General features: G+C 43.4%; 1 protein-coding gene across 1 annotated transcript in view; it reads right to left on the bottom strand.

Moving 5' to 3' along the window:
- LOC135524709 (ephrin-A2-like) overlaps positions 1-27,996 on the bottom strand; it is a 233,415-nt gene that overhangs the window by 204,992 nt on the left and 427 nt on the right. Inside the window, exon 1 of the mRNA XM_064952476.1 lies at positions 27,162-27,996. This exon is cut by the window's right edge and continues 427 nt beyond it. Coding sequence (XP_064808548.1) covers positions 27,162-27,301 — 140 coding nt within the window. The 5' untranslated portion in view covers positions 27,302-27,996. The remainder of the gene's footprint in view (positions 1-27,161) is intronic.

Here is a 27,996-nt window from a genome sequence, read left to right as displayed (position 1 = left end):
TCAGGATGTAGAGACCCAGTCAGGATGGAGAGACCCAGTCAGGATGGAGAGACCCAGTCAGGATGTAGAGACCCAGTCAGGATGGAGAGACCCAGTCAGGATGGAGAGACCCAGTCAGGATGGAAAGACCCAGTCAGGATGGAAGACCCAGTCAGGATGGAAGACCCAGTCAGGATGGAGAGACCCAGTCAGGATGGAGAGACCCAGTCAGGATGGAGAGACCCAGTCAGGATGGAGAGACCCAGTCAGGATGGAGAGACCCAGTCAGGATGGAGAGACCCAGTCAGGATGGAAAGACCCAGTCAGGATGGAAAGACCCAGTCAGGATGGAGAGACCCAGTCAGGATGGAAAGACCCAGTCAGGATGGAGAGACCCAGTCAGGATGGATGAGACCCAGTCAGGATGGAGAGACCCAGTCAGGATGGAGAGACCCAGTCAGGATGGAGAGACCCAGTCAGGATGGAGAGACCCAGTCAGGATGGAGAGACCCAGTCAGGATGGAGAGACCCAGTCAGGATGGAGAGACCCAGTCAGGATGGAGAGACCCAGTCAGGATGGAGAGACCCAGTCAGGATGGAGAGACCCAGTCAGGATGGAGAGACCCAGTCAGGATGGAGAGACCCAGTCAGGATGGAGAGACCCAGTCAGGATGGAGAGACCCAGTCAGGATGTAGAGACCCAGTCAGGATGTAGAGACCCAGTCAGGATGGAGAGACCCAGTCAGGATGGAGAGACCCAGTCAGGATGGAGAGACCCAGTCAGGATGGAAAGACCCAGTCAGGATGGAGAGACCCAGTCAGGATGGAGAGACCCAGTCAGGATGGAGAGACCCAGTCAGGATGGAGAGACCCAGTCAGGATGTAGAGACCCAGTCAGGATGTAGAGACCCAGTCAGGATGGAGAGACCCAGTCAGGATGGAGAGACCCAGTCAGGATGGAGAGACCCAGTCAGGATGGATACCCCCAGTGGATGGAGAGACCATGATTCCAGTGAGAAAGTCAGGATGGAGGGAAAGGGCTTAGACTTCCCTCTAACATCATTAACCACACTGTTAGTTTGTGACTCTTAGACACACACACACACAGAAGCACACACACGCCAATACACACACACACATACCCACCCACACAAGACCTCATGAGCACTAGGGCTGGGAACTGCCAGAGACCTCACGATACGAAATGATCACAATAATTAGGCGCTGATACGATATGCATTGCGATTCGATACTGTGATTTGTTGTTCCAAACATATTGCTCAACTGCTGCAGAGAACGAGTTCATCAGCTGCAGAGAGACCAGAGCATGAGAACGAGTTCATCAGCTGCAGAGAGACTAGAAAGAGAATGAGAACGAGTTCATCAGCTGCAGAGAGACGAGAGCATGAGAACGAGTTCATCAGCTGCAGAGAGACCAGAGCATGAGAACGAGTTCATCAGCTGCAGAGAGACCAGAGCATGAGAGAGACCCATCAGCTGCAGAGAGACCAGAGCATGAGAACGAGTTCATCAGCTGCAGAGAGACGAGAGCATGAGAACGAGTTCATCAGCTGCAGAGAGACCCAGTCAGGATGAGAACGAGTTCATCAGCTGCAGAGAGACCCAGTCAGGATGAGAGACCCATCAGCTGCAGAGAGACCCAGTCAGCATGGAGAGACCCAGTCAGTTCATCAGCTGCAGAGAGACCAGAGCATGAGAACGAGTTCATCAGCTGCAGAGAGACCAGAGCATGAGAACGAGTTCATCAGCTGCAGAGAGACCAGAGCATGAGAACGAGTTCATCAGCTACAGAGAGACCAGAGCATGAGAACGAGTTCATCAGTCGTGGAAATAAAAGGGATGAAAACATGTTGGCTCACTATTTAAAAAGAAGATGGAGAACAAACTATGAAGGACAAATCCTGGAGTTTTGGTGCAGGTACAGTCAGCTACCGGCAAAAATTATATTGCCATAGTCAAAACTATACAATATATCGTCAAACATAAAATCCCCAAATGTAACTATCGATTTTTCTCCCATCACTAATGAGCACACAAGTACAAATACACAAACACAACACCCCCCAGTCAGGGTGTTTCGACCCCCACCCAAATACGCGACCCCACCCCATAAGCAAACCCCCCACCCACGACCCCATCCCATGCATGACCCCACCCCCATTCATGACCCCCCCATACACACACATGCACACCATTCCAACCCCGTGACACCCCTCTCCCCCAATCATCATGTACTACTCTGGCATTGGACGTTCCGCCATAAGCTTCCCATATTCCACCACGTAGGCATTTTGTTTTTAAGACGGGCGCTCTGCCCCCTGGAGAGGTACAACTGGCCAGGACCCTCAGACAGTATGTCACGGGTTCCTGCAATGGTCACAAGTCCTTTCCACTAGGTGTGGTTATGAGCAGCAGTAATGACCCATGAAATTCCCTCTCTCCCTGGGCACTACTAATGTGCACGGTCTACACCAAGTGGAAATTCAAAAAACACAAGTTATTTGGAGTACGCTTGAGCAAGCAGTTATTCAGACCACAGACTATCTTTTGGAAAAAGAGTCATGAGACACTATTAAAACAAGGGGCACAGGGGCGGAATTGTAGGGGCTTTTGCTAATGATGTGACCACAGTTGCCAGCATAGAGAGAGAAGGCAGTAGCAGCATGGAGTGTAGCATATACAGGTCTTTCAGAAAGTATTGATACCCCTTGACCTATTCCACATGTTGTTGTGTTACAGCCTGAATTCACAGTTGATTCAAATTGGGGTGGGGGGGGTCTCACACCATCTACACACAATACACCATAAAAACAGAGTGAAAACATGTTTTACATTTTTTTTTTGCAAATGTATTTAAAATGAAATAATAAAAAACATAATTACACTGACATTATGGCGTATTGTGTGTCAATGACACAAAATCACAATGTAATCAATTTCAAATTCAGGCTGTAACGACGAAGTGTGGAAAAGGTCAAGATATTTGAATACTTTCTGAAGGCACCGTCAGCTCTTCAGATCCTGTATAGATGGAAGACTGACTGCCACAATGTCATTCAGTTTGAATTGACTGACAGGAAAACAGGAAAACATTCACTTCTGGGACAGAAATGGATAGGGAGGAAAATGTGTGAACAAACTAGGTAAACGTGTGGATCCTAGAATATCTCAGAGCATTACTTCTTGTTAACTTTCTGAGACCCGGGCTAAAGTCAAAGATAACAAGCAGAGGCTCAAAAACAATAAAAAGATACAAAAACATTCTGGTTGCTTCACATTATGTTTCCTATACTACTCTACATGTCTGTCCACAAATATCAACTTGCAGATTTTCTCATTCAAATAAAGTCAAAAGTGAAATAATGGGGAATGATGCATACTATACAATAGACAAATACATATTGTCAAGTGTGTGTGTGGGTGTGGGTGTGTATGAGGGTGGATGTTTGTATGTTAGTGGGTGGGTGTGTATGAGGGCGGATGTCTGTATGTTAGTGGGTGGGTGTGTATGGGGGTGGATGTTTGTGTGTTAGTGGATGGGTGTGTATGAGGGCGGATGTTTGTATGTTAGTGGGTGGGTGGGTGTGTATGAGGGCGGATGTTTGTATGTTAGTGGGTGGGTGGGTGTGTATGAGGGCGGATGTTTGTATGTTAGTGGGTGGGTGGGTGTGTATGAGGGCGGATGTTTGTATGTTAGTGGGTGGGTGGGTGTGTATGAGGGCGGATGTTTGTATGTTAGTGGGTGGGTGGGTGTGTATGAGGGCGGATGTTTGTATGTTAGTGGGTGGGTGGGTGTGTATGAGGGCGGATGTTTGTATGTTAGTGGGTGGGTGGGTGTGTATGAGGGCGGATGTTTGTATGTTAGTGGGTGGGTGGGTGTGTATGAGGGCGGATGTTTGTATGTTAGTGGGTGGGTGGGTGTGTATGAGGCGGATGTTTGTATGTTAGTGGGTGGGTGGGTGTGTATGAGGGCGGATGTTTGTATGTTAGTGGGTGGGTGGGTGTGTGAGGGCGGATGTTTGTATGTTAGTGGGTGGGATGTGTATGAGGGCGGATGTTTGTATGTTAGTGGGTGGGTGGGTGTGTATGAGGGCGGATGTTTGTATGTTAGTGGGTGGGTGTGTATGAGGGCGGATGTTTGTATGTTAGTGGGTGGGTGTGTATGAGGGCGGATGTTTGTATGTTAGTGGGTGGGTGTGTATGAGGGCGGATGTTTGTATGTTAGTGGGTGGGTGTGTATGAGGGCGGATGTTTGTATGTTAGTGGGTGGGTGTGTATGAGGGCGGATGTTTGTATGTTAGTGGGTGGGTGTGTATGAGGGCGGATGTTTGTATGTTAGTGGGTGGGTGTGTATGAGGGCGGATGTTTGTATGTTAGTGGGTGGGTGTGTATGAGGGCGGATGTTTGTATGTTAGTGGGTGGGTGTGTATGAGGGCGGATGTTTGTTAGTGGGTGTTGAGGCGGATGTCTGTATGATAGTGGTGTGTGTATGAGGGCGGATGTTTGTATGTTGGGTGGGTGTGTATGAGGGCGGATGTTTGTATGTAAGTGGGTGGGTGTGTATGAGGGCGGATGTTTGTATGTTAGTGGGTGGGTGTGTATGAGGGCGGATGTTTGTATGTGGGTGGGTGTGTATGAGGGCGGATGTTTGTATGTAAGTGGGTGGGTGTGTATGAGGGCGGATGTTTGTATGTAAGTGGGTGGGTGTGTATGAGGGCGGATGTTTGTATGTAAGTGGGTGGGTGTGTATAAGGGCGGATGTTTGTATGTAAGTGGGTGGGTGTGTATAAGGGCGGATGTTTGTATGTAAGTGGGTGGGTGTGTATAAGGGCGGATGTTTGTATGTAAGTGGGTGGGTGTGTATGAGGGCGGATGTTTCTATGTAAGTGGGTGGGTGTGTATAAGGGCGGATGTTTGTATGTAAGTGGGTGGGTGTGTATAAGGGCGGATGTTTGTATGTAAGTGGGTGGGTGTGTATGAGGGCGGATGTTTGTATGTAAGTGGGTGGGTGTGTATAAGGGCGGATGTTTGTATGTAAGTGGGTTTGAGCATTTTTGTGCACAATAATGTGGCTGTTAGATAATTTAAATAATTTGGAGAGACAAAGGAAAATACATTTTTCTGTACTACACACACTACTGGTCCCCACGTGGAGACTAAGTACTACACAGTATATGGACTTGATCTTTTATTGAACCCTTATTTAACTAGGCAAGTCAGTTAAGAACAAATTCTTATGTACAATGACAGCCTACCAGGGAACAGTGGATTAACTGCCTTGTTCAGGGGCAGAACGACAGACTTTTACCTTGTCAGCTCTGGGATTCAATTCAGCAACCTTTCTGTTACTGGCCCAACGGGCTAACCACTGGGCTACCAGCCGCCCCAACCTTTTGGTTACTGGCCCAACGGGCTAACCACTGGGCTACCAGCCGCCCCAACCTTTTGGTTACTGACCCAACGCGCTAACCACTAGGCTACCTTTCTGAGGTGCTGGGACAAGGAAGCAAGCATCCAAGTAGCATCCAAGTAGTAAGCTGTTTAAATCTAAATCCAACTCATAACCTCTCACACATATTTCACTGCATGGCCAATTCAGAGTTTGTTTGTATGTCTGACAACATTTGTCAGAAAAATAATATGTCCATTTTGGATGGCAACATGTGGTAAGACGCCCGCTTTGGGTCCTGTACAGCATGTGGTAAGACGCCCGCTTTGGGTCCTGTACAGCATGTGGTAAGACGCCCGCTTTGGGTCCTGTACAGCATGTGGTAAGACGCCCGCTTTGGGTCCTGTACAACATGTGGTAAGACGCCCGCTTTGGGTCCTGTACAGCATGTGGTGAGACGCCCGCTTTGGGTCCTGTACAACATGTGGTGAGACGCCCGCTTTGGGTCCTGTACAACATGTGGTAAGACGCCCGCTTTGGGTCCTGTACAGCATGTGGTAAGACGCCCGCTTTGGGTCCTGTACAGCATGTGGTGAGACGCCCGCTTTGGGTCCTGTACAACATGTGGTAAGACGCCCGCTTTGGGTCCTGTACAGCATGTGGTAAGACGCCCGCTTTGGGTCCTGTACAGCATGTGGTGAGACGCCCGCTTTGGGTCCTGTACAGCATGTGGTGAGACGCCCGCTTTGGGTCCTGTACAGCATGTGGTAAGACGCCCGCTTTGGGTCCTGTACAGCATGTGGTAAGACGCCCGCTTTGGGTCCTGTACAGCATGTGGTGAGACGCCCGCTTTGGGTCCTGTACAACATGTGGTAAGACGCCCGCTTTGGGTCCTGTACAGCATGTGGTAAGACGCCCGCTTTGGGTCCTGTACAGCATGTGGTGAGACGCCCGCTTTGGGTCCTGTACAGCATGTGGTGAGACGCCCGCTTTGGGTCCTGTACAGCATGTGGTGAGACGCCCGCTTTGGGTCCTGTACAGCATGTGGTAAGACGCCCGCTTTGGGTCCTGTACAGCATGTGGTGAGACGCCCGCTTTGGGTCCTGTACAACATGTGGTGAGACGCCCGCTTTGGGTCCTGTACAGCATGTGGTGAGACGCCCGCTTTGGGTCCTGTACAGCATGTGGTGAGACGCCCGCTTTGGGTCCTGTACAGCATGTGGTGAGACGCCCGCTTTGGGTCCTGTACAGCATGTGGTGAGACGCCCGCTTTGGGTCCTGTACAGCATGTGGTAAGACGCCCGCTTTGGGTCCTGTACAGCATGTGGTAAGACGCCCGCTTTGGGTCCTGTACAGCATGTGGTAAGACGCCCGCTTTGGGTCCTGTACAGCATGTGGTGAGACGCCCGCTTTGGGTCCTGTACAGCATGTGGTAAGACGCCCGCTTTGGGTCCTGTACAGCATGTGGTAAGACGCCCGCTTTGGGTCCTGTACAGCATGTGGTAAGACGCCCGCTTTGGGTCCTGTACAGCATGTGGTGAGACGCCCGCTTTGGGTCCTGTACAACATGTGGTGAGACGCCCGCTTTGGGTCCTGTACAGCATGTGGTGAGACGCCCGCTTTGGGTCCTGTACAGCATGTGGTGAGACGCCCGCTTTGGGTCCTGTACAGCATGTGGTGAGACGCCCGCTTTGGGTCCTGTACAACATGTGGTGAGACGCCTGCTTTGGGTCCTGTACAGCATGTGGTGAGACGCCCGCTTTGGGTCCTGTACAGCATGTGGTGAGACGCCCGCTTTGGGTCCTGTACAACATGTGGTGAGACGCCTGCTTTGGGTCCTGTACAGCATGTGGTGAGACGCCCGCTTTGGGTCCTGTACAGCATGTGGTGAGACGCCCGCTTTGGGTCCTGTACAGCATGTGGTGAGAAACAGCCGTCGTCATTTCATACATCTGAGTACTGTATGGTGTAAGATTTAATTTAATCACACCAAAGAAAACAAGTGAAAGACAATACAGTACAGAATTTAAAAACGGGTAAAAACGGTGTGCAGGTTGGAAACCAAAATGGGCGTATACAGTTGAAGTCGGAAGTTTACATACCCCTTAGACAAATACATTTAACTCAGTTTTTCACAATTCCTGACATTTAATCCTAGTACAAACTCCCTGTCGTAGGTAAGTCAGGATCACCACTTTATTTTAAGAATGTGAAATGTCAGAATAATAGCAGAGAGAATGATTTATTTCAGCTTTTATTTCTTTCATCACATTCCCAGTGGGTCAGAAGTTTACATACACTCAATTATTATTTGGTAGCATTGCCTTTAAATTGTTTAACTTGGGTCAAATGTTTTGGGTAGCCTTCCACAAGCTTCCCACAATAAGCTTCCCACAATACGAATTTTGGCCCATTCCTCCTGACAGAGCTGGTGTAACTGAGTCACAGGCCTCCTTGCTCGCACACACTATTTCAGCTCTGCCCATTTCAAATAGAATTGAGGTCAGGGCTTTGTGATGGCCACCCCAATACCTTGACTTTGTTGTCCTTGAGCCATTTTGCACTAAGTTGACTGTGCCTTTAAACAGCTTGGAAAATTCCAGAAAATGATGTCATGGCTTTAGAAGCTTCTGATAAGATAATAACATAATTTGAGTCAATTGGAGGTGTACCTGTGGATGTATTTCAAGGCCTACCTTCAAACTCAGTGCCTCTTTGCTTGACATCATGGGGAAATCAAAAGAAATCAGCCAAGAGCTCAGAAAAAAAATTAAACACCATAGGGACTGGTGCACCTGACAAAATAGATAAAAAGATGACACGTCCTGATCTCCATCAGATGCCTTGAATATTTCTGAAGGATCTCTGTCATAATGAAGTTTCTGGGGGGGGGGGGTCACAGAGGCGGGTTTCTCGGTTCCAAAAAGCCACAACTAGCTGAAAGGGTGAACCAATTGGTTGAGGTAGAGGAAGTCTCCCAGCTGTTTGGCACCAAACTTGGGTGCACCACGTTTCTTTTAATGTTGGTTCTTCACTTCTGGAGGGAAAACATTTGGTAACATTTTCTAAAAACGTCTAATTAATAAGTCAATAATAAACTAAAATATAAGTAGTGTATGCATTATTCATAAATTAGTACTTAATAAACTTAAGTAAATATTTATCACAATATTTTTATGAACATTATTAGAAAGTGTTTCCAAACATCCAGTTCAAAACCTAATAAAAAAAATCAAGACTTCTCCTCTGCTTTAAATAAAATATACTGGCACAGATGTAAACAGGCTGAAAAGCTCAAACCAGATTGTCCTGAAGTCTGCAGATGGATCGTTAACTGAGAAAAGCTCAAACCAGATTGTCCTGAAGTCTGCAGATGGATCGTTAACTGAGAAAAGCTCAAACCAGATTGTTCCTGCAGTCTGCAGATGGATCGTTAACTGAGAAAAGCTCAAACCAGATTGTCCTGAAGTCTGCAGATGGATCGTTAACTGAGAAAAGCTCAAACCAGATTGTTCCTGCAGTCTGCAGATGGATCGTTAACTGAGAAAAGCTCAAACCAGATTGTTCCTGCAGTCTGCAGATGGATCGTTAACTGAGAAAAGCTCAAACCAGATTGTTCCTGCAGTCTGCAGATGGATCGTTAACTGAGAAAAGCTCAAACCAGATTGTTCCTGCAGTCTGCAGATGGATCGTTAACTGAGAAAAGCTCAAACCAGATTGTTCCTGCAGTCTGCAGATGGATCGTTAACTGAGAAAAGCTCAAACCAGATTGTTCCTGCAGTCTGCAGATGGATCGTTAACTGAGAAAAGCTCAAACCAGATTGTTCCTGCAGTCTGCAGATGGATCGTTAACTGAGAAAAGCTCAAACCAGATTGTTCCTGCAGTCTGCAGATGGATCGTTAACTGAGAAAAGCTCAAACCAGATTGTCCTGCAGTCTGCAGATGGATCGTTAACTGAGAAAAGCACAAAATTGCCACAAATGGCACTCACTGAACCATTCCGCCAGACAGATAACTCAATGGCATGCTTGTCAATGTTACCACTGCATATGTCATTGACCGGTTTTCTGAATGAGCTTCTCTAGGCTTGTATTGACAGCTGTGGTTTTTGAACTGAGCATCAGCATGGCCCTGCTTTTATAATGATCAAAAACTTACCCTGCTTTCAGCTGCCTTATTGTCCAATGATACAAATTGAAGTAATTTGATTGCATACTGATTATCAATGCACCACTAAACAGTATATATAGTAAAAAACCAACCCTAGAGAGTTTAGTTCTGTGCCTTGCCAGAATGCCATCAGATGGGGTTTCTGCTTTATATTGACTGTTGGAGTGACAAGGAACCTTAACCCCTTAAACTAAGAAGCAGGGAGTGATAAAGCTAGTCTAGGAAGCCCAAAGCATAAACACATGGACCATCAGTCTTGAAAGGTGGTGTCAAGATAGTACTTCAGGGTCTTTAGGCTTGTAGTCATGGCCCTTCCTGAGACTTAAGCAAAAACACTGCTGATTTAAGGGAGGAAATTGTCAAAACATCCAAGAGACAGAGGACTACTTGTGTACGGTTGGGTAGCGCTTCCTTTTTTTGAAGGTTCGGGGTCATCAACCTCCTTGTGTAGCAATCTTGGTCGGAGAACCATGATGTCCATTCCTTATGCGGTGGTAAAGTCAGTCGTGAGCAACTCAGCCTTCTGAGTGTATATCAATTCCTGAGAAAAATTTGATTGCGAAGGCTACCAATGAGGCTAAGCGAAATGGAAGGACCTAATGGTTCCTCATTGACTGTAGATGCTAAGTGCTTTAATGGAGCACTATGGGGCCTGTCTGAATCCCTACTGGAGGAGAGAGAAGCAGGCAGACCAGGCTGAGGGACAGATGTAGGCCTAGCATCGGAAACATTGATCTTCCTTCAGCTATCTGGAAGACCCTGGGATCTCTGTCTACCTGGTGAACAGCAGACCAGCCGAGAGTCCTGTCTACCTGGAGAACAGCAGACCCCCTGGGAGTCCTGTCGAACTGATGAACAGCAGACCCCCTGGGAGTCCTGTCTAACTGATGAACAGCAGACCCCCTGGGAGTCCTGTCTAACTGATGAACAGCAGACCCCCTGGGAGTCCTGTCGAACTGATGAACAGCAGACCCCCCGGGAGTCCTGTCTAACTGATGAACAGCAGACCCCCTGGGAGTCCTGTCTAACTGATGAACAGCAGACCCCCTGGGAGTCCTGTCTAACTGATGAACAGCAGACCCCCTGGGAGTCCTGTCTAACTGATGAACAGCAGACCCCCTGGGAGTCCTGTCTAACTGATGAACAGCAGACCCCCTGGGAGTCCTGTCTAACTGATGAACAGCAGACCCCCTGGGAGTCCTGTCTAACTGATGAACAGCAGACCCCCTGGGAGTCCTGTCGAACTGATGAACAGCAGACCCCCTGGGAGTCCTGTCTAACTGATGAACAGCAGACCCCCTGGGAGTCCTGTCTAACTGATGAACAGCAGGCCCCCTGGAATCTCTGTCTAACTGATGAACAGCAGACCCCCTGGGAGTCCAGTCTAGCTGATGAACGGCAGACCCCCTGGGATCTCTGTCTAACTGATGTACAGCAGGCCCCCTGGGAGTCCTGTTTAACTGAAGAACAGCAGGCCCCCTGGGAGTCCTGTCTAACTGAAGAACAGCAGGCCCCCTGGGAGGCCTGTCTAACTGAAGTACAGCAGGCCCCCTGGGAGTCCTGTCAAACTGATGAACAGCAGGCCCCCTGGGATCTCTGTCTACCTGCCCTGACTAACTGATGAACAGCAGGCCCCCTGGGAGTCCTGTCAAACTGATGAACAGCAGGCCCCCTGGGAGTCCTGTCAAACTGATGAACAGCAGGCCCCCTGGGAGTCCTGTCAAACTGATGAACAGCAGGCCCCCTGGGAGTCCTGTCTAACTGATGAACAGCAGGCCCCCTGGGAGGCCTGTCTAACTGAAGTACAGCAGGCCCCCTGGGAGTCCTGTCAAACTGATGAACAGCAGGCCCCCTGGGATCTCTGTCTACCTGCCCTGACTAACTGATGAACAGCAGGCCCCCTGGGAGTCCTGTCAAACTGATGAACAGCAGGCCCCCTGGGAGTCCTGTCAAACTGATGAACAGCAGGCCCCCTGGGAGTCCTGTCAAACTGATGAACAGCAGGCCCCCTGGGAGTCCTGTCTAACTGATGAACAGCAGGCCCCCTGGGAGTCCTGTCTAACTGATGAACAGCAGGCCCCCTGGGAGTCCTGTCAAACTGATGAACAGCAGGCCCCCTGGGAGTCCTGTCTAACTGATGAACAGCAGGCCCCCTCAGGATCTTCAAGAAGATATCCAGCTACGCCAACCAAGAAGTGTCTCTCTTCCCGCCCTAAATGGACAAGCCCTCCCTTTGTCCTTGGACAAACTCTAACCCCTCCTATTAGAAAGGGCTGTGGAGCAGGGAGTTGTGTGAAGAACCTCAAAGCCTTCCAGAGGAGAAAGGCTTTTGAAGGCAAAACCTGGGGATTATGTGGAGATCCCTTACGGTTCCCCCACAAAACTGGCCCAAAAGAGAAATCAGCCCTCCTTTTCACAGTCCATCACAGTAACCGCCCCCATTGAGATGTAAAATGATCGGGAAATTGATACGGGTTCACGCTGATGGAATCAGACCGATAAAGGTGATGGTGATAGGAGAATCCGTTTTCATTTAAATGGATAGAGATAGGGCTACTTGAAGTCCTGTTAACTCCAACTTAGCTCTAAAAATGAGCATTTGCATGAGGTTCCATATTGATGTAAGGGTGTTGAATAAAATACATAGATAGATTGGCTTTATCAACTATTATCACAGTTGAAACTATATAATAAAAACACACTGTTGTTGAAAACAAAGGATAAATCCAGTGGTGGAAAAAGTATTCAATTGTCATACTTGAGTAAAAGTAACGATACCTTAACAGGAAACGACTCAAGTAAAAGTTAGTCACCCAGTAAAATACTACTTGAGCAAAAGTCTAAAAGTCTAAATAAAATGTAATTGCTAAAATGTACTTAAGTATCAAAAGTAAAAGTATAAACCATTTCAACTTCGTTATATTACTAGGCAAGTCAGTTAAGAACACATACTTATTTTCAATGATGTCCTGGGAACAGTGGGTTAACTGCCTTTTTCAGGGGCAGAACAACAGATTTTGACCTTGTCAGCTCAGGGATTTGATCTCGCAACCTTTCGGTTACAAGTACAAGGCTCTAACCACTAGGCTACCTGCCGCCCCGGACAGCCAGGCCTACCCTCCAACATTCAGACATCATTTACAAACGAAGCATGTGTTTAGTGAGTCCGCCAGATCAGAGGCAGTAGGGATGACCAGGGATGTTCTCTTGATAAGTGAGTGAATTAGACTTTTTTTCCTGTCCTGCTAAGCATTCAAAATGTAACGAGTACCTTTGGGTGACAGGGAAAATGTATGGAGAAAATAATGTATCATTTTCTTTAGGAACGTAGAGAAGTAAAAGTTGTCAAAAATATAAATAGTAAAGTAAAGTACAGATACCCAAAAAAATACTTTAGTACTTTAAAGTATTTTTACTAAAGTACTTTACACCACTGAATAACTGTAAATGAAAAAGCTGTGTACGTCTATGGTCCTAGGTTTCAAGCCATCTTTTAGAAGCTTGTTTTTCCATTAAACAACCATGTTTCCCCATCCTGTAAGGGTACTTGTCTTTTAAGCAGCACTAATCTTAAAAGGCCAATCACAACTGTCAGCAACAATAAAATCATCCCTCAATACCCTTCCTCCAGCAAAGTGGCTACTATCCCCTGAAAAATGCATTGACTAATTAAAGTACCATCTCCAACTAAGGGGACCCCCGATGTGTTGGGTGACAGTCAATATAGGGGTCAGTCTCAAGAGAACATTTGTGGGGCTCCATTAAAAGTAGGGTGGTCTCCCCTAAAGAGCCCCATCTATCCCTTGTGTGTTGTTGCACCGTTCAAAAGCACACCTTTGTTTTGGGGGCCCGTAACTCGACTTAACGGTGGGATGAACAAGAAAAGGGACTCCCTAATCCTATTAGTGTAGCACCTGAGCTGGAATGGCTAATCCTGTTTAAACTCACTCCACAGGCTCTGTAATCTCCCCATGTCCTGGTGTACAGCTGGTTCCACCGCCGTCCCGAGGTGAGACCGCGCTTAAGCATCGCACCGGAGTGGAGGCTGAGCGCCGAGAGATCCCGCCGCCACCTGGGTTACCGCTGTCCGGGTTTCACACACCACCAAGTATCTCACCCAGGTATTGTCAGGTATTCATACTTCCCTACTGTAAAGGCATACGGTGGTGGAAAATGTCTTACGCAATTGTCATACTTGAGTAAAAGTAAAGATACCTTAATAGAAAATGACTTAAGTAAAAGTGAAAGTCACCCAGTAAAACACTACTTGAGTAAAAGTCTAAAAGTGTTTGGTTTTAAATACAATTGCTAAAATATACTTAAGCATCAAAAGTAAAAGTAGAAATCATTTCAAATTCCTTATATGAAGCAAACCAGACGGCACGGTTTACTTGTTATGGTTTACTTGTTATGTACGGATAGCCGGTGGCACACACCAACACTCGGACATAATTTACAAATGAAGCATTTGTGTTTCGGGAATCCACCAGATCAGAGGCAGTAGGGATGACAAGGGATGTCCTCTTGATAAGTGTGTGTGAATAGGACAATTTTCTTTTCCTGCTAAGTATCAAAATGTAATGAGTACTTTTGGGTGTCAGGGAAGATGTATGGAGTAAAAAGTACATATATTTTGGATTGTAGTTAAGTAAAAGTAAAAGTAGTCAAAAATATAAATAGTAAAGTACAGATACTCAAAAAACCGACTTCACACCACTGCAGGCATTCAGATGCGTAGAGATGCTATTGTGAGGTGTTCTCCTGCAGTGTTGGCCAAAATGGTAGATTGCAGATGCATTGGGAAGCGGTATTTCTATACATTTTAGTCGGCTTTGTGCGTTTGAGGTTAATGTGCTCAGAATGTAGTATTTCCTATACAGTACAGTGTTACGCTGAAACGGTTTGAAATGTGCAGAGAGAAATTTAATGAAGAGAAAACAATGAAGGGTAATTATAGTGGTATGCAGTCATAAGATGCAGTGCCCCAGTATTAGTGTTAATAATATCTCCTATATTACCACACTTTGTTTCCACGTCATCATTTGTGCACATTTCTATACAATTGTTTTATTTTCAAGCTCCGCTAGTCCTAAATGAAGAGACTGAATCCCAAACAAACATATCTAAACCATGAGACTGCAACGATTCTCTCACCGATCTTTGTAACCAACTTTCAGTGCTCCTTTCCCCTACTCATGGAGAGATTCTGGAGCATGCGCTGTGACAACCCTCGCTCCGTTTCTATTCCAGTCATGTTCCCTCACCTGTTACTGCCACTGTCCCAGTCTTCAAACATCTCTCTCTCTCTCTCTCTCTCTCTCTCTCTCTCTCTCTCTCTCTCTCTCTCTCTCTCTCTCTCTCTCTCTCTCTCTCTCTCTCTCTCTCTCTCTCTCTCTCTCTCTCTCTCTCTCTCTCTCTCTCTCTCTCTCTCTCTCTCTCTCTCTCTCTCTCTCTCTCTCTCTCTCTCTCTCTCTCTCTCTCTCTCTCTCTCTCTCTCTCTCTCTCTCTCTCTCTCTCTCTCTCTCTCTCTCTCTCTCTCTCTCTCTCTCTCTCTCTCTCTCTCTCTCTCTCTCTCTCTCTCTCTCTCTCTCTCTCTCTCTCTCTCTCTCTCTCTCTCTCTCTCTCTCTCTCTCTCTCTCTCTCTCTCTCTCTCTCTCTCTCTCTCTCTCTCTCAACACTCTGCTCAGTGAAGAGGTCACCTCCATTAGTCTCTCTGTGATTCAGGACTTCAGTGTCACAAGCAACACAGAAAATGTCAATTCTTTGCAAAAGCTCAAGGTGATTTGCCGGAGATATTAAAGGATTCATGTCAGCCCACTTCTAGCTCTGTGACTGGAGAGGAGAAAAGAGCAGAAGAAAGGTGCCAGTACAGCATGTGCAGTTGTTGAAATCAAATCACCTCAGTTGGTACCAAAGTCCGGTGCCATACCTGACATCAGTTCAAAGATGGAATCGTCACTGACCCAATAGTACTGCAAAGACCATAATACCAAGCCGGGTGGAAAAACTGTCCTTTTGTGCAGCTTAAAGCTCTCGTCTCTTCTGTTCAGATCACAAGCATCCTCGCTGGATGATGTACTTATTCATAAAACTTTAGTGTCCTAATAAACTAAATGGTGTACATTTGAAGCGTAATTTCATTTAATATTTTGTAGTGATTGAGAGAGATTGTTAAAAAGTATGCAATATGAAAAATAATAAAAAAATGTCCGTCTATGATGAAGAAATGAGACACAGGGACAGCAGGGGGTTCTGTAGTGGGTTATACAACACCTTCTCCGACTACTGTATATGTCAGAAGATGCATCTTGGGAAATGTATGCTGTGCTGGCGTCCATAATCTGATGACATCACTGGGGGATACTAATCATCAGATTCTACAGCCAAATGGAAGACTTTTCATTCATATTTACTTGGCATTAATAACAAATGGTCTAAGAGAATGACATATTATCCTCATACTGTACACCCTTTTACCCCGTGCCTTCCTAACATATTCAGTATTTGGAACAATGTACACTTCTGTTTGTACTGTCTGTACGCCCTCCCTCCCACTCTCCATGAGAACGACAGACTCCGTACCCAACTCCCTCCCTCCCACTCTCCATGAGAACGACAGACTCCGTACCCAACTCCCTCCCTCCCACTCTCCATGAGAACGACAGACTCCGTACCCAACTCCCTCCCTCCCACTCTCCATGAGAACGACAGGCTCTGTACCCAACTCCCTCCCCCCCACTCTCCATGAGAACGACAGACTCCGTACCCAACTCCCTCCCTCCCACTCTCCATGAGAACGACAGACTCCGTACCCAACTCCCTCCCTCCCACTCTCCATGAGAACGACAGACTCCGTACCCAACTCCCTCCCTCCCACTCTCCATGAGAACGACAGACTCCGTACCCAACTCCCTCCCTCCCACTCTCCATGAGAACGACAGACTCTGTACCCAACTCCCTCCCCCCCACTCTCCATGAGAACGACAGGCTCTGTACCCAACTCCCTCCCCCCACTCTCCATGAGAACGACAGACTCCGTACCCAACTCCCTCCCCCCACTCTCCATGAGAACGACAGACTCTGTACCCAACTCCCTCCCCCCACTCTCCATGAGAACGACAGACTCTGTACCCAACTCCCTCCCCCCACTCTCCATGAGAACGACAGGCTCTGTACCCAACTCCCTCCCCCCACTCTCCATGGGAGTTGGGTACCCAACTCCTCCCTCCCTTTTCAGTGGGTAGAGTCGTTCTCATGGAGGGAGGGAGTTGGGTACAGAGCCTACTCTATCCTGAGGTAAATGGTTTTCAGATGTCCTGGTAGGTTTTACTCCCAAAAACAAGTATGTATGTCTGGTTGAAATGCTAGTGTTGGCCGCAGAACTGTGACGAACACGCTTTGTTTTAGCTGTGTATTACTCTTATCATTGAGGTATTCATATTGAACTCACAGATGGGTAGACCCATAGACTTAATATATATTTCGCAACATTTCGTTTTGAGGTTGTTGTTTTTTGCACACTACTTTGCACACACACAAATGTTTGTAATTTAATCAAACATGCGGTTGTCATGGAAAATTGTAATTGTATGTGTCCACATAACTAAGTATGTGACTAACCTGTCCTATTATAATCTCCTGTTCTTGGGAGTATAATCCTGTGTTGTAAACCAGTTTGCTTAAGTGTCCCTGTATAGATAAAAAGGGAACTGAGAGTCCCGCACAGGAACTATAAAGATATGTGCTTATCACCCAATGCTTCAGAATTCAGACTGTCTACACTGCGCTGTGTAACGCTGTTACTCTCTCTGAGCTCAGAAATAAAGAATTTTGGTTTGACTTGGACTCCAGCAGATCTTTATTTGATATATCCACCACAAGGTATTTTTTCGCTTGCACTATAACATGCTAAATAAACTACTGTATACATAAACAACTCACTAATTCCTTGTTTCAGAATCAACTAAAGAACTGCATGACCCATTTAATGTTACCTAATACCTACACGCAGTTAAAGATTTCTAACAGAGAGTTGTCCTTCTGTTTTTCTGTAGTCCATGTATTTGAGCCCACGATTGTGTAGCGTTACTCCTTGACCGTGTCAGGCGTATAGTAGAAAAAAAAATGAAACAACATAAATCAGTTATCTACAAAAACAAGTGAACTAATCAAGGAGATATGAAAAATAAAAATAAAACATGTTTGCGACATTTAAAATACAAATAAACATGTTCTTTTTTCTGTAAATCACTAATCAATATCAAAATAGCGGAATAAATATTGTTAACATTTCAATAAAAAAAATGTTAAGCGGTTATATATTTAGCTACATAATCCTCTGTATGTTGCCCAGCAATCAAGCATTTATTTAACGGAGATCAATATAGAAATGCAGTAATTAAAATTAGAATAATTCAAATCTGTTTTTCAAAAATGTAAAACAAAGACAGGTTAACATGTTAACATATTATCATAATAATTGAATCCAGAAAAATATCATTAAATATAATCAAAAACTACAAATATTAATTGTCTTGAAAGATATTTGACCAAGTGACAGATTTCCTTTTTTTATTGTTCAATTTTAGTCAACTTAATAGTCAACCAATCAATAAAATGATTGCAACAATGGAAACATTGGAAGCTGAAATATAGGCCTATGCCGATCTACATACTGTAGACTGTACCTCATCATGTTACTTTCTGGCCTCCATACGTCAAGTTTACAAGACTACCTTTGGGGGTTGAGGGTTGGACGATCATGCACAGGATATTTTGTTTAATCAGTGAAGCATATACTTCTACGTGGTGATATAAACATGATTAACGTGTTCTAATCTATGCCTCAATCCAGAACTAACACTTCAATTCAGAGTACACATCTGTGCTAATACATTCCTGCGTACCTTTTCACAGAAATACAATGAACATGCCAGAACATCATTCCTCTGAAAGTGGTTTAACCCTTCTTAATTACTTTACAGTCTGAAGTGCACTCCTTTTTCACTGGGAAGGAACATTGATTTGTTTCCGTTGTGTCATTTTAGTTTCATCAAACCTTTATTAAGTGTGCAACGTAGAAAGCATAGTAAAAGGCGCAAGGACTCAACCCTGTGAATCTCTGTTGGAGGGAAGGATAGCGTGGTTAGAATCCTGCTACAGCAGTACAGTAGAGGTAATCCCTATGACTTCACTGATTCAGTTGAGTGTTTCATTATTTTCTCCTACATATATATTCGATATACACCCTACGGATGGAGAAAACATCTTGTTCAATCCCATTAGCAATATATTCTTTTTGTCCGGCCGAACAAATTAATGTTGAAGGAAAAGCTCTTTGAGAAAGGTCGTAAAAGTCTTACAGGCAATATGCAGGTACTGCTGAGGCCTTCCTGTCTCTTAGACCGCTTGTGTTTAATATGCTTCACTGGCCTCTGTTTCCCTACACATTCAACAGGGAAAGTTGTCATTGACGTAACATGTTGTTTTCGTGATTGTATATGGTGCTGCGTGGGTACCAAGAGGATGCAAAAGTGGCTTCTTATTTTGAAAGGGTGCTCCATCACCCCACAAGTAATCCACCACTTCATAACTCAACATAAATGGATGAGCAAAGGACATTTACCGAAAAACGGTCTAAAATGCCTTTTATAGTTCTGAAGGAACACCTCCACTCTCCATTATAGTATTTCAATGAATTCTCCTCTGAGGATATAAGCCCAATCACAGCCTGAAGAAGGGGTAATGAAGAGAGAGGGAGAGCTTTATGCCCAAATTACATCAATAAATGGAAACTATTACAGCAGACGCACTTAGGAAAACACCATCATTACTTTTACGAGTGGCAGTGCGAATTCGACAACGGGCATTGCATTTATCAAATGATGGGCAATATTTTTACAAGCAAGAAGCCATTAGGATGTTCATGTTCAAGCAATTAACTGCTGTCCGGTTTAATTGTGATTGGCGGTAAAGTAATAAAGGAAGAAAATTATATCTATATACAAGTCAATAACATTAACAATGTTCATATAATGGGCAGGAAAGCGTAAAACAACATGATAGCAGTACACCATCAACATCTAAAATAATTCAGAGCTAGTGACAGAGCTAGTGACAGAGCTAGTGACAGAGCTAGTGACAGAGCTAGTGACAGAGCTAGTGACAGAGCTAGTGACAGAGCTAGCACAGTACTCAAGAAAGGACAAAAGAACAGGCGAGAGAAGCAGATAGACTGGACTCTCATCCCATGGAGGCTTTCGAAAGGTAACACAGTTCCAATATATCCTAAATCTGCTAAATTAAAAGAAACCGACAAAGTGATTTTTTTATGGCAACAAAAACGTGCAAAACAGAAGTCCATAGGCCTATCCTGGGCTGAGAGTGGTGGAGAGAATGCAACACCAGTTTGCACAGTTCAAACATAATACAGGCAGTATGTGGTTAGGGGGCTTTACTCACAACCCTGATTTCCTTTTTGAAAATGTTGCAGTTCAGTTCTGAACACCTAGCGAAGTTCAAAGTTTCTAGCTCTCTTGGTACACAAGACTGCTTATGTGCAAAGAGAATGTGGGTCAGGCATTAAAATGCATGAGCATTGTATAAGGAATGACGAAGTGCTGATAAGCACTGTTGGGAAGTACAAAAAAATGGTATAAAACAAACAAGAGTAAAAGGTCTTACAAATGGGCATTTACCTTTTGATTCTAAATAAAAGAGCTAAGCTGAATAAATGAAACGGCAGTTATTACTCGTTGTTCTTCACTATTTGAGATCCTGACGGCAAGATAGTCTGCTCTGCGCCATGCGGAACCAGGCCAACAAACTCTCCACATAGTTTACTGTCTGCCAACAATGTGACCAGTACAGTCATATTCAGTGTCTCGACACAGGTGGGGGACAATGGAAGGGAGGTTCACAAGAAGTTGGTGACAGACTGACTGAACAAACAGGACATCCGAGTCACAAGAAACTCTACATTTGTTCAGCACCCATGTCTCAGAGAGATAATAAAAGACCAGAAAAGCAATACACTCCTGTCCAGAGTCTAAATGTGTAATCTCTGACACATCAAACGCAATTTCACAAACAACCATCTAGACCATTGCCTAAGTCAAAAATACTATACTTTCAAAGGATTCTATATTTTTTTAACAAATTGTGATGCGTCAGTAGAGTAATATAGACAATCATTGTTAGATACAAATAACTGAAGAATAGTAATGTTTTTGTCTAGCATTTAACATGAGGACAAGGACAGTAAACCAGCCCGATTCATCATGTCCGACATTAGCATAACCTTGATTAACATTGGAAATGAAATGCTGTATCTTACCAAATGAAGCAGACTTTGAACTCATACACTCTCAGGGTCATTTTATTTAATGAAGCTTTGAACCTAGATTACTGATTAGTAAATTCCTCTTTCATACCAATTGCTTTTGTAGATATTATGCACCAACTTTAATCTTTAATGAGATGTAAGAGCCCTTTAATGTTACATTGTGCCAGGCCATTAACGTCCAATTCAATGTAAAAATAATTATTCCATTCCAAGGCAATTTTCAGATTTGGAAGTGAAACTTTTTTTTTTTGCATTTTCATTAAGATGGGCATATGGTCTTATGTTTTCTAGAGAAGAGAAAAAAAAGTTGAATTAATTTTTTTGTCAAAGTTTTTCCCAGATATTCTTTCACTAGCCTGCTACTAAAACCTCTTGGAGGATGAATTCTAAATTCAGAGTCAAACGAGTTCATGATCTATAATAAAAAAACAGGAACCTTCATTGGAATAGTTAGAAACAGAGATGGCCTTCCATTTTATATAAATGAGGAGGCAGTTGAAATGGCTCCACATTAGGGCTGTCTAAAAGGAGGTTGTGTTTCGTACAGTGAACATAGCAGACAATATTTTCATTTAATCAAATTCCCTAACTAACAAATATACTAAGGCTTGTGCTCTGTCATGGAAAATGCCCATTTCCCGGGTTCGAAAAAAAAGGTGGAACTTTTATCAAGACACAAATCAATTACGTATATACATTTATTATGTCCTCTTAGTCTATGGCGGTCTCTCAATTACAGTATATTACTGTGAAAAAACGTCAGTGTTTCCACAGCAACTGTCCCAATCATGGCATAGACCTGTAGTCTCAACCCTGTTGACAACTCAACCCTGTTTTGTTGAGGGTACAGTACATTCCTGTCCATGCTCATGTCATGAAGTACTGGCGAGAAAGAGGCATTGGTTTTTGACCTTCAGAAATGGGTCTCCCATTAAAGAGGTATGGGTTTTAACAAAACAGTAGAGTGCATTGTTTTATCCAAGGAATTGTAGATTTCATACACAGAGAAGTAGGGATGGAATTGCATAAGCCACTCTCATGAAACATCAAATGAATTACGAGCGCATAGAGGGATGCTGAGTTGTACACACCCATACCAAGTGACCCGTAAAGTGCTGTCCAATTTAAATTGAAAACTCAATTAATGTCAAATGACTAGATAGATAAACTGGGAACAGATTTAGGACAGTTTGCTGCTGCCTGTGTGCGATGGGCCAGTGTGGTTTCAATGCAGAACCCCATTAGAGAAACACAATGCATTACACTTCATTCAGCGCTTCGACACCGATGCCATATCTTCATATCTGAAGCCTTAAAACAATTAAACAGGAATTTCATTTTTACTGTAGCTAACAAATGTAACTTTTCATTACATTTTTGTAATTTTTGTGTTACAAATACAAGAAATCAGCTACAGTGGAAATGCACAACAAATTGTAGTAGACATAACAGCAGTATCAACAGAGGAGGAAGAACCCCTTTGGGGACAACCACTACCTGTATATGTACTGTTTGAACCATGAGAAACATGGCACTTTTACAACCTCGCTTTTCTAACCAGCATAAGCAAAAACATGTATTCTACATCAATAACAAATACACGTATTTTAACGTTTCTTTAAACTGCTCTAAAATCAGCTACTCAGTCCTTAAAAGGCAGTGGTTCTAGTCCTGTATTCAGAGGACGTGTGTGTGTGTATATATATATATATATATATATATATATATATATATTTAAATCGGCCCATTGGTGAATGTGAGCAGAGCATTGTGGGAAGAAAACATGCGATTCATTCCAGTTCTCTCCCCTTGTCCAACAGTTTTGGCATTGAGCCAAGTGATGCTTTTTCACTTTCAAAGGTGTGAGGTTAAAGCATGGAACTCATTATTACATTGTGAAGGCGGTTAACGTTCTGAATTTTCTTATTAAATTCTTGTTTTAAAGTAGACAAACTATCTGTCAACACCAATTGATAATTGACTGTAGTTCAAGCTAGATTCAATTTAGCTTGAAAACCATTTGACACAATGAAACGGTTATTGGTAACTTGCTGCAATCATCGTCCCTGTTCCTTTGTCTTGGCTCTCGACACATCAAAAATGAAGGTCTTCCTACCATGAATGAGAAAATGGCGGACGATGTTGCTGAGCAGAGCAAAACCTATCCAACGCCACCTAGAGGAACCCCAAGCTACCATTGCACAGCCACAAACTCCAAGGTCATACCACCTCAAGCCGATTTTCATGATTTCAAAAGTGTTCCCTTCGTCATAGACTTCAAAGCTTCCAAAATCCCCCAAAAAACTACAATCATTGAGTACTATATAATCTGGTGTGTCCTCCCAGACCAGCTACCACTACCTTTTCCCTGCAATACTCCCCAATAACCTTAGTGAAACTAGGTCAGAAAGGAGGGGACCTTACGAGGAAAGCAGATATAACAAAGCATGGCGTTAAGTTTAGTTTAGTAAGCAGAATGGAGGGCGACAGTATCACATTTTATTACTTCTTAGAGTAAATCAGTCAGATAGCTTTCCGTGTGGCACAGCTAATGGCTATTCAATTTACTCATAAGTTACATAGCAATGACAACATGCCGAAGCCCTGTGAGGAGAGTACATATGAAAATACGGATGACAGTGCCATGTCAGTGGCTGTTCAACTGAAGACAAGGGAAGGTCCTTATATAAACCAATAATTTTCAGCGCATTTCATCCACTCTATGCGCAGTGATTTTTTACAAATGTAAATTTAGCATTTATAAAAATTCCAGAGCTTCGCATATAAAACTCGGGCAATAAGAAAGATGTTTAAGAACTACAAATATTGTTCCAATCTAAAAAATATACAATTTCAAACCATAGATAAGTCCCCAATAAAACTAATCGATTTGGACAATAAGATTTACATAAAGCAATCTCCTTAATAAATGTGTGCTTAGGTAAGACTTGATTATTCAAACTACTAATTTTGTAACGGACACTGCGATATGAAATTACAGTTATCCGGGAATATGTTGTTAAAATGCATGTAATCATTTTGTATAGATCATTTTTACATTTTAGTCATTTAGCAGACCAGAAAGACTTACAGGAGCAATGTGGGTTAAGAGCCTTTCTCAAGGACACATCGACAGATTTGTTACCTAGTTGCCTCTGGGATTTGATTACTCGCCCAACGCTCTTAACCGCAGGGCTACCTGCCGCTCAAGATCAGTTAAGAGATTATACTTTGATATCTCTTACTGAGGTCAATAGCAAATAAATTCAAAGAAATGCAACCGTGATACAGCAATACACCGATGCATCGTTATACCATTTGGATTGAATTTGTGATGCAAATTGTATCTGTGGCGTAGAAATACATGGCGTGAAGATGTAGCCATTTCAATAGTTTGTATTTGAAGATGTAGAGCAGGTATGTCAGTGTATCCCTCACTAAGGCCCCTTACTTGTAAACGCCGAAGTCATACTAGCCCATTCTTCTTTTCATCCTTCCTATACGTCTGATTTTCTAGCCTCTCTAATACCACATAATATAAACCACATCACAGATAGTTGGAAAAATCTTCTAAGATCAACAACCAAACAATATTACATATGAACTGTTTTAATTCATACATTTCTGTAATTGGCTATTTTGTTTTCAATCAACAGAAAGTTTTCCTGAAGTCATCCAAATAAAACATGCATATTACATGTTGTTACGTCCGTTGTTGGAATGAGACCAAGGTGCAGCATGGTAAGCGTACATCTTTCTTTCTTTATTTTGATGAACACCAAAAAACAACAAAAGATAAACGAACGTAAAGTTCTGTAGGCCACACAGCAACTAACAAAATCAAGATCCCACAACTGAAGGTGGGAAAAAGGGTTGCCTAAGTATGATCCCCAATCAGAGACAACGATAAACAGATGCCTCTGATTGGGAACCATACTAGGCCAACAAAGAAATAGAAACATAGATTTGCCCACCCAAGTCACACCCTGACCTAACCAAATAGAGAATTTAAAAAGTCTCTAAGATCAGGGCGTGACACATGTCTATTGCTTTTTCATCACACATTTTTATTTAAATGTTAAGGTGAATGAGGATTTGTTTTTTACAATTCTGCTTACAGCATTCTATGATTGCTATGGGAAAAGACAGATTCTTATTCCAACACCACTTAATTGGCTTTAAAAAACGAAACTACAGTACTACTATTGCCTAAGAAACTAGGTTATCAATGATGTATACAACTTTAATCCCCTTTATAGAAGTATACAGGAGACTCATGTACCACTCACATGATTTTGCTTTTTGTGTAGGAAGCCGCAAAGGTCACTGTTATGTGACAAGGAAGCAAATTCACTGTCATCCAAAAAGCTCCACTTGGGCTTCAAACAGTCATTTCTGCATAGCCAAGACAAGTTATTTCCAGTTCTACAAAAGTAAGGCGGTCTTGAAGCCACAGGAGGTTTGTGGCACCTTAATTGGAGAGGACGGGCTCATGATAATGGCTGCAGCGGAATTGGTGGAATGGTATCAAATACATCAAACACATGGTTTCCATATGTTTGATTCCATTCCATACGCTCCGGTACAGCCATTATTATGAGCCGTCTTCCCCTCAGCAGCCTCCTGTGCTTGAAGCAGCCATGGATGGATTGTGTTGCACTGGAATCCATTCTGAATACGGTGTTATGTTTGCCCATCAAATCAAATCAAAATGTATTTGTCACATGCCTTGTAAACAACAGGGTGTAGACTAACAGTGAAATGCTTATTTAAGGCAATGCAGGGAGAAGAAAAAGAGAAAGGAATAACTAACTAATTCAACATGATCCAAATATGTAGACATATTTCATTTTATTTCTTTTGTTTCACCTCTGTACTCTGCCATGAAAAAATCTCTTGATTTTTAAGGAGATGTTTTATATTTTTTATTTATTTAACCTTTATTTAGCTGGGCAAGACAGTTAAGAACATATTCTTATTTACAATGACGGCCTACCCCTAACCCGGACGATGCTGGGCCAATTGTGCGCCGCCCTATGGAACTCCAACCACGGCCGGTTGTGATACAGCCTGGAACCGAACCAAGGTCTGTAGTAATGCCTCTAGCACTGACATGCAGTGCCTTAGACCGCCGCGCAAATCGGGAGCCCTAATTTGAGAAATTAGCTCATAATCTATACACATTATCTTCATAAATTGTGGGAAAACTTACCACAAAAGCTTGTTTTTGACAGAAAATTGCTCTCTAAACATTACAAGGAATTAAGTCTGATTAAACCTTTCTAAGTTCTACTGGCATAGTTCCAATGCTTAGAATATTGCAAGTCCCAGCACAAACAATTTCACAAGAGTTCAAAACTTATGGAATCTCCTTCTTAATGTCTTCACGCTATTATTAATCTTTACCTTCTTTCTTTTATTAACTAATTGGAAAGAGCTATTTCATGTTAAAAAAAAATCATTCCTACAGCTCCAGAACAAAATATCCAAACATCAACAGTGCTCTGGAGTGAACTGAGGAGATAAAATGAAACAAGTGTGTGATATTCTGTGAGACCAAAACGTTGCATGTCAATAGAATGACATGGTTTATGGTAGAGCTGTGTACATGTAACTGCATGTATTAAGCATTTTAATCCGAATTTTGCAGTGATGTGTATCTGAGTGGAGATCGCTATAGTCTTAGTTTATAAGTCACATTTAGCCTAGGCATGCAGTATTTTATCACACTTCAAATGCAACTTCGTAATCAAAACTACAAACACAATGCATGTTGAACGCAATGTGAAAACGTTGTGAATGTGAAACCTGAAAGGCTGGCAATATGTCATAAATCAAGTTAAATCATGCATTGACGGGTCTGGGTTTTTTTACACAGGGAGACGTGATAATTGGGGTAAAAACAACAATAGTTATTTAAGTGATTTAATTAGGCCTAATGAATAGAAGCAACCCCTGGGATAAATAACTAAAACGTGCAGGTCAAATGTATATCCGTAAGAAAAAGTATTATGTTTTGTTAAATAAGGAATTGTAACTTTTTCTAGGCCTGGTCAGAGAATTAAGGTTATGGGGGAAACTTCATTGGGATAAGGTGAGCATGGTTATCAAGGGGCTTTTGAATGCGCTGGGCTATTTGTGGAGCCGTTTGTTTTAGCTTAGTCTATATGTCCGGATCTTTTGAAGCGGGATTCACGGATGATCTATCCAAAAATGTAAACTCACATCACTGAAAGTTGACTTGTACAATTCCTTACCTGTGGTTCGTGCTGTTCCAGTAGACTGCATATCTGTCTGATATTATTTTGCTATCGTCCGCCCATACCGCGACCCAAGATAAGAGGGCAACAACCATAAGAGTCAACTCCATTTGAAAAGCTAAACAGTTCTTGTCCATTACGAGTACAGGGCTATATAATTCGTCGCGTTGTTGTCTATAAGTTATACTGATTCAACTACAGTGTTTTCCACTGCTGTTCAAATGAACCTGGTGTTATTCATGATGCACGAGGTTGGTTGCTGTCCACATTCACATTCCAGGTGCTCTCGGCCGCAGTTTTTCGTCTTCAGTTGAAGATTTACAATGTAGACCCATGTAGCTATACATTCCCAATGGTGAGAACATTAGTGAGAAGTCCAAGCAGATGCAGCACTGACTATGACGTTACATTTGATTATGTTCCATGAAGGTTCATCAATGTGTGACTCAGCTCGTTGATCTCCTTTTGCACGGCAAGCCCTTACAATAACTATTAAAATCCATTTTCTTCAATAACTGTAAGTGATGAATGCCTTATTTGAACACATTGCACGACATTCATTATATCTTGTTTGATATTCACTGACGCCAAGAATACAGTTGTTTGTCCTTTAAATCCATTCCTTTCCAGCATGGCATAGGCTACTTTCTAAAACTTTCCTCGTCGTAAATAGAATTTATGGTCTTCCAAATCAATATGCTTTTTATTCTAAACATTTGCACGTTTGACGATGTCCGTTCAACGCAATGTTTTTCGGTCCGTTTTGTGAGATGTTTCAGTCAAGCGACCGATTCGTGTTCTTTCAGAAGAAACTCAAAATATCACAATGTTG

Source organism: Oncorhynchus masou, chromosome 31, assembly GCF_036934945.1.
Source record: "Oncorhynchus masou masou isolate Uvic2021 chromosome 31, UVic_Omas_1.1, whole genome shotgun sequence".
In the NCBI taxonomy this organism is placed as follows: Eukaryota; Metazoa; Chordata; class Actinopteri; order Salmoniformes; family Salmonidae; genus Oncorhynchus; species Oncorhynchus masou.
This window is presented reverse-complemented; position numbering and strand designations above follow the sequence as displayed.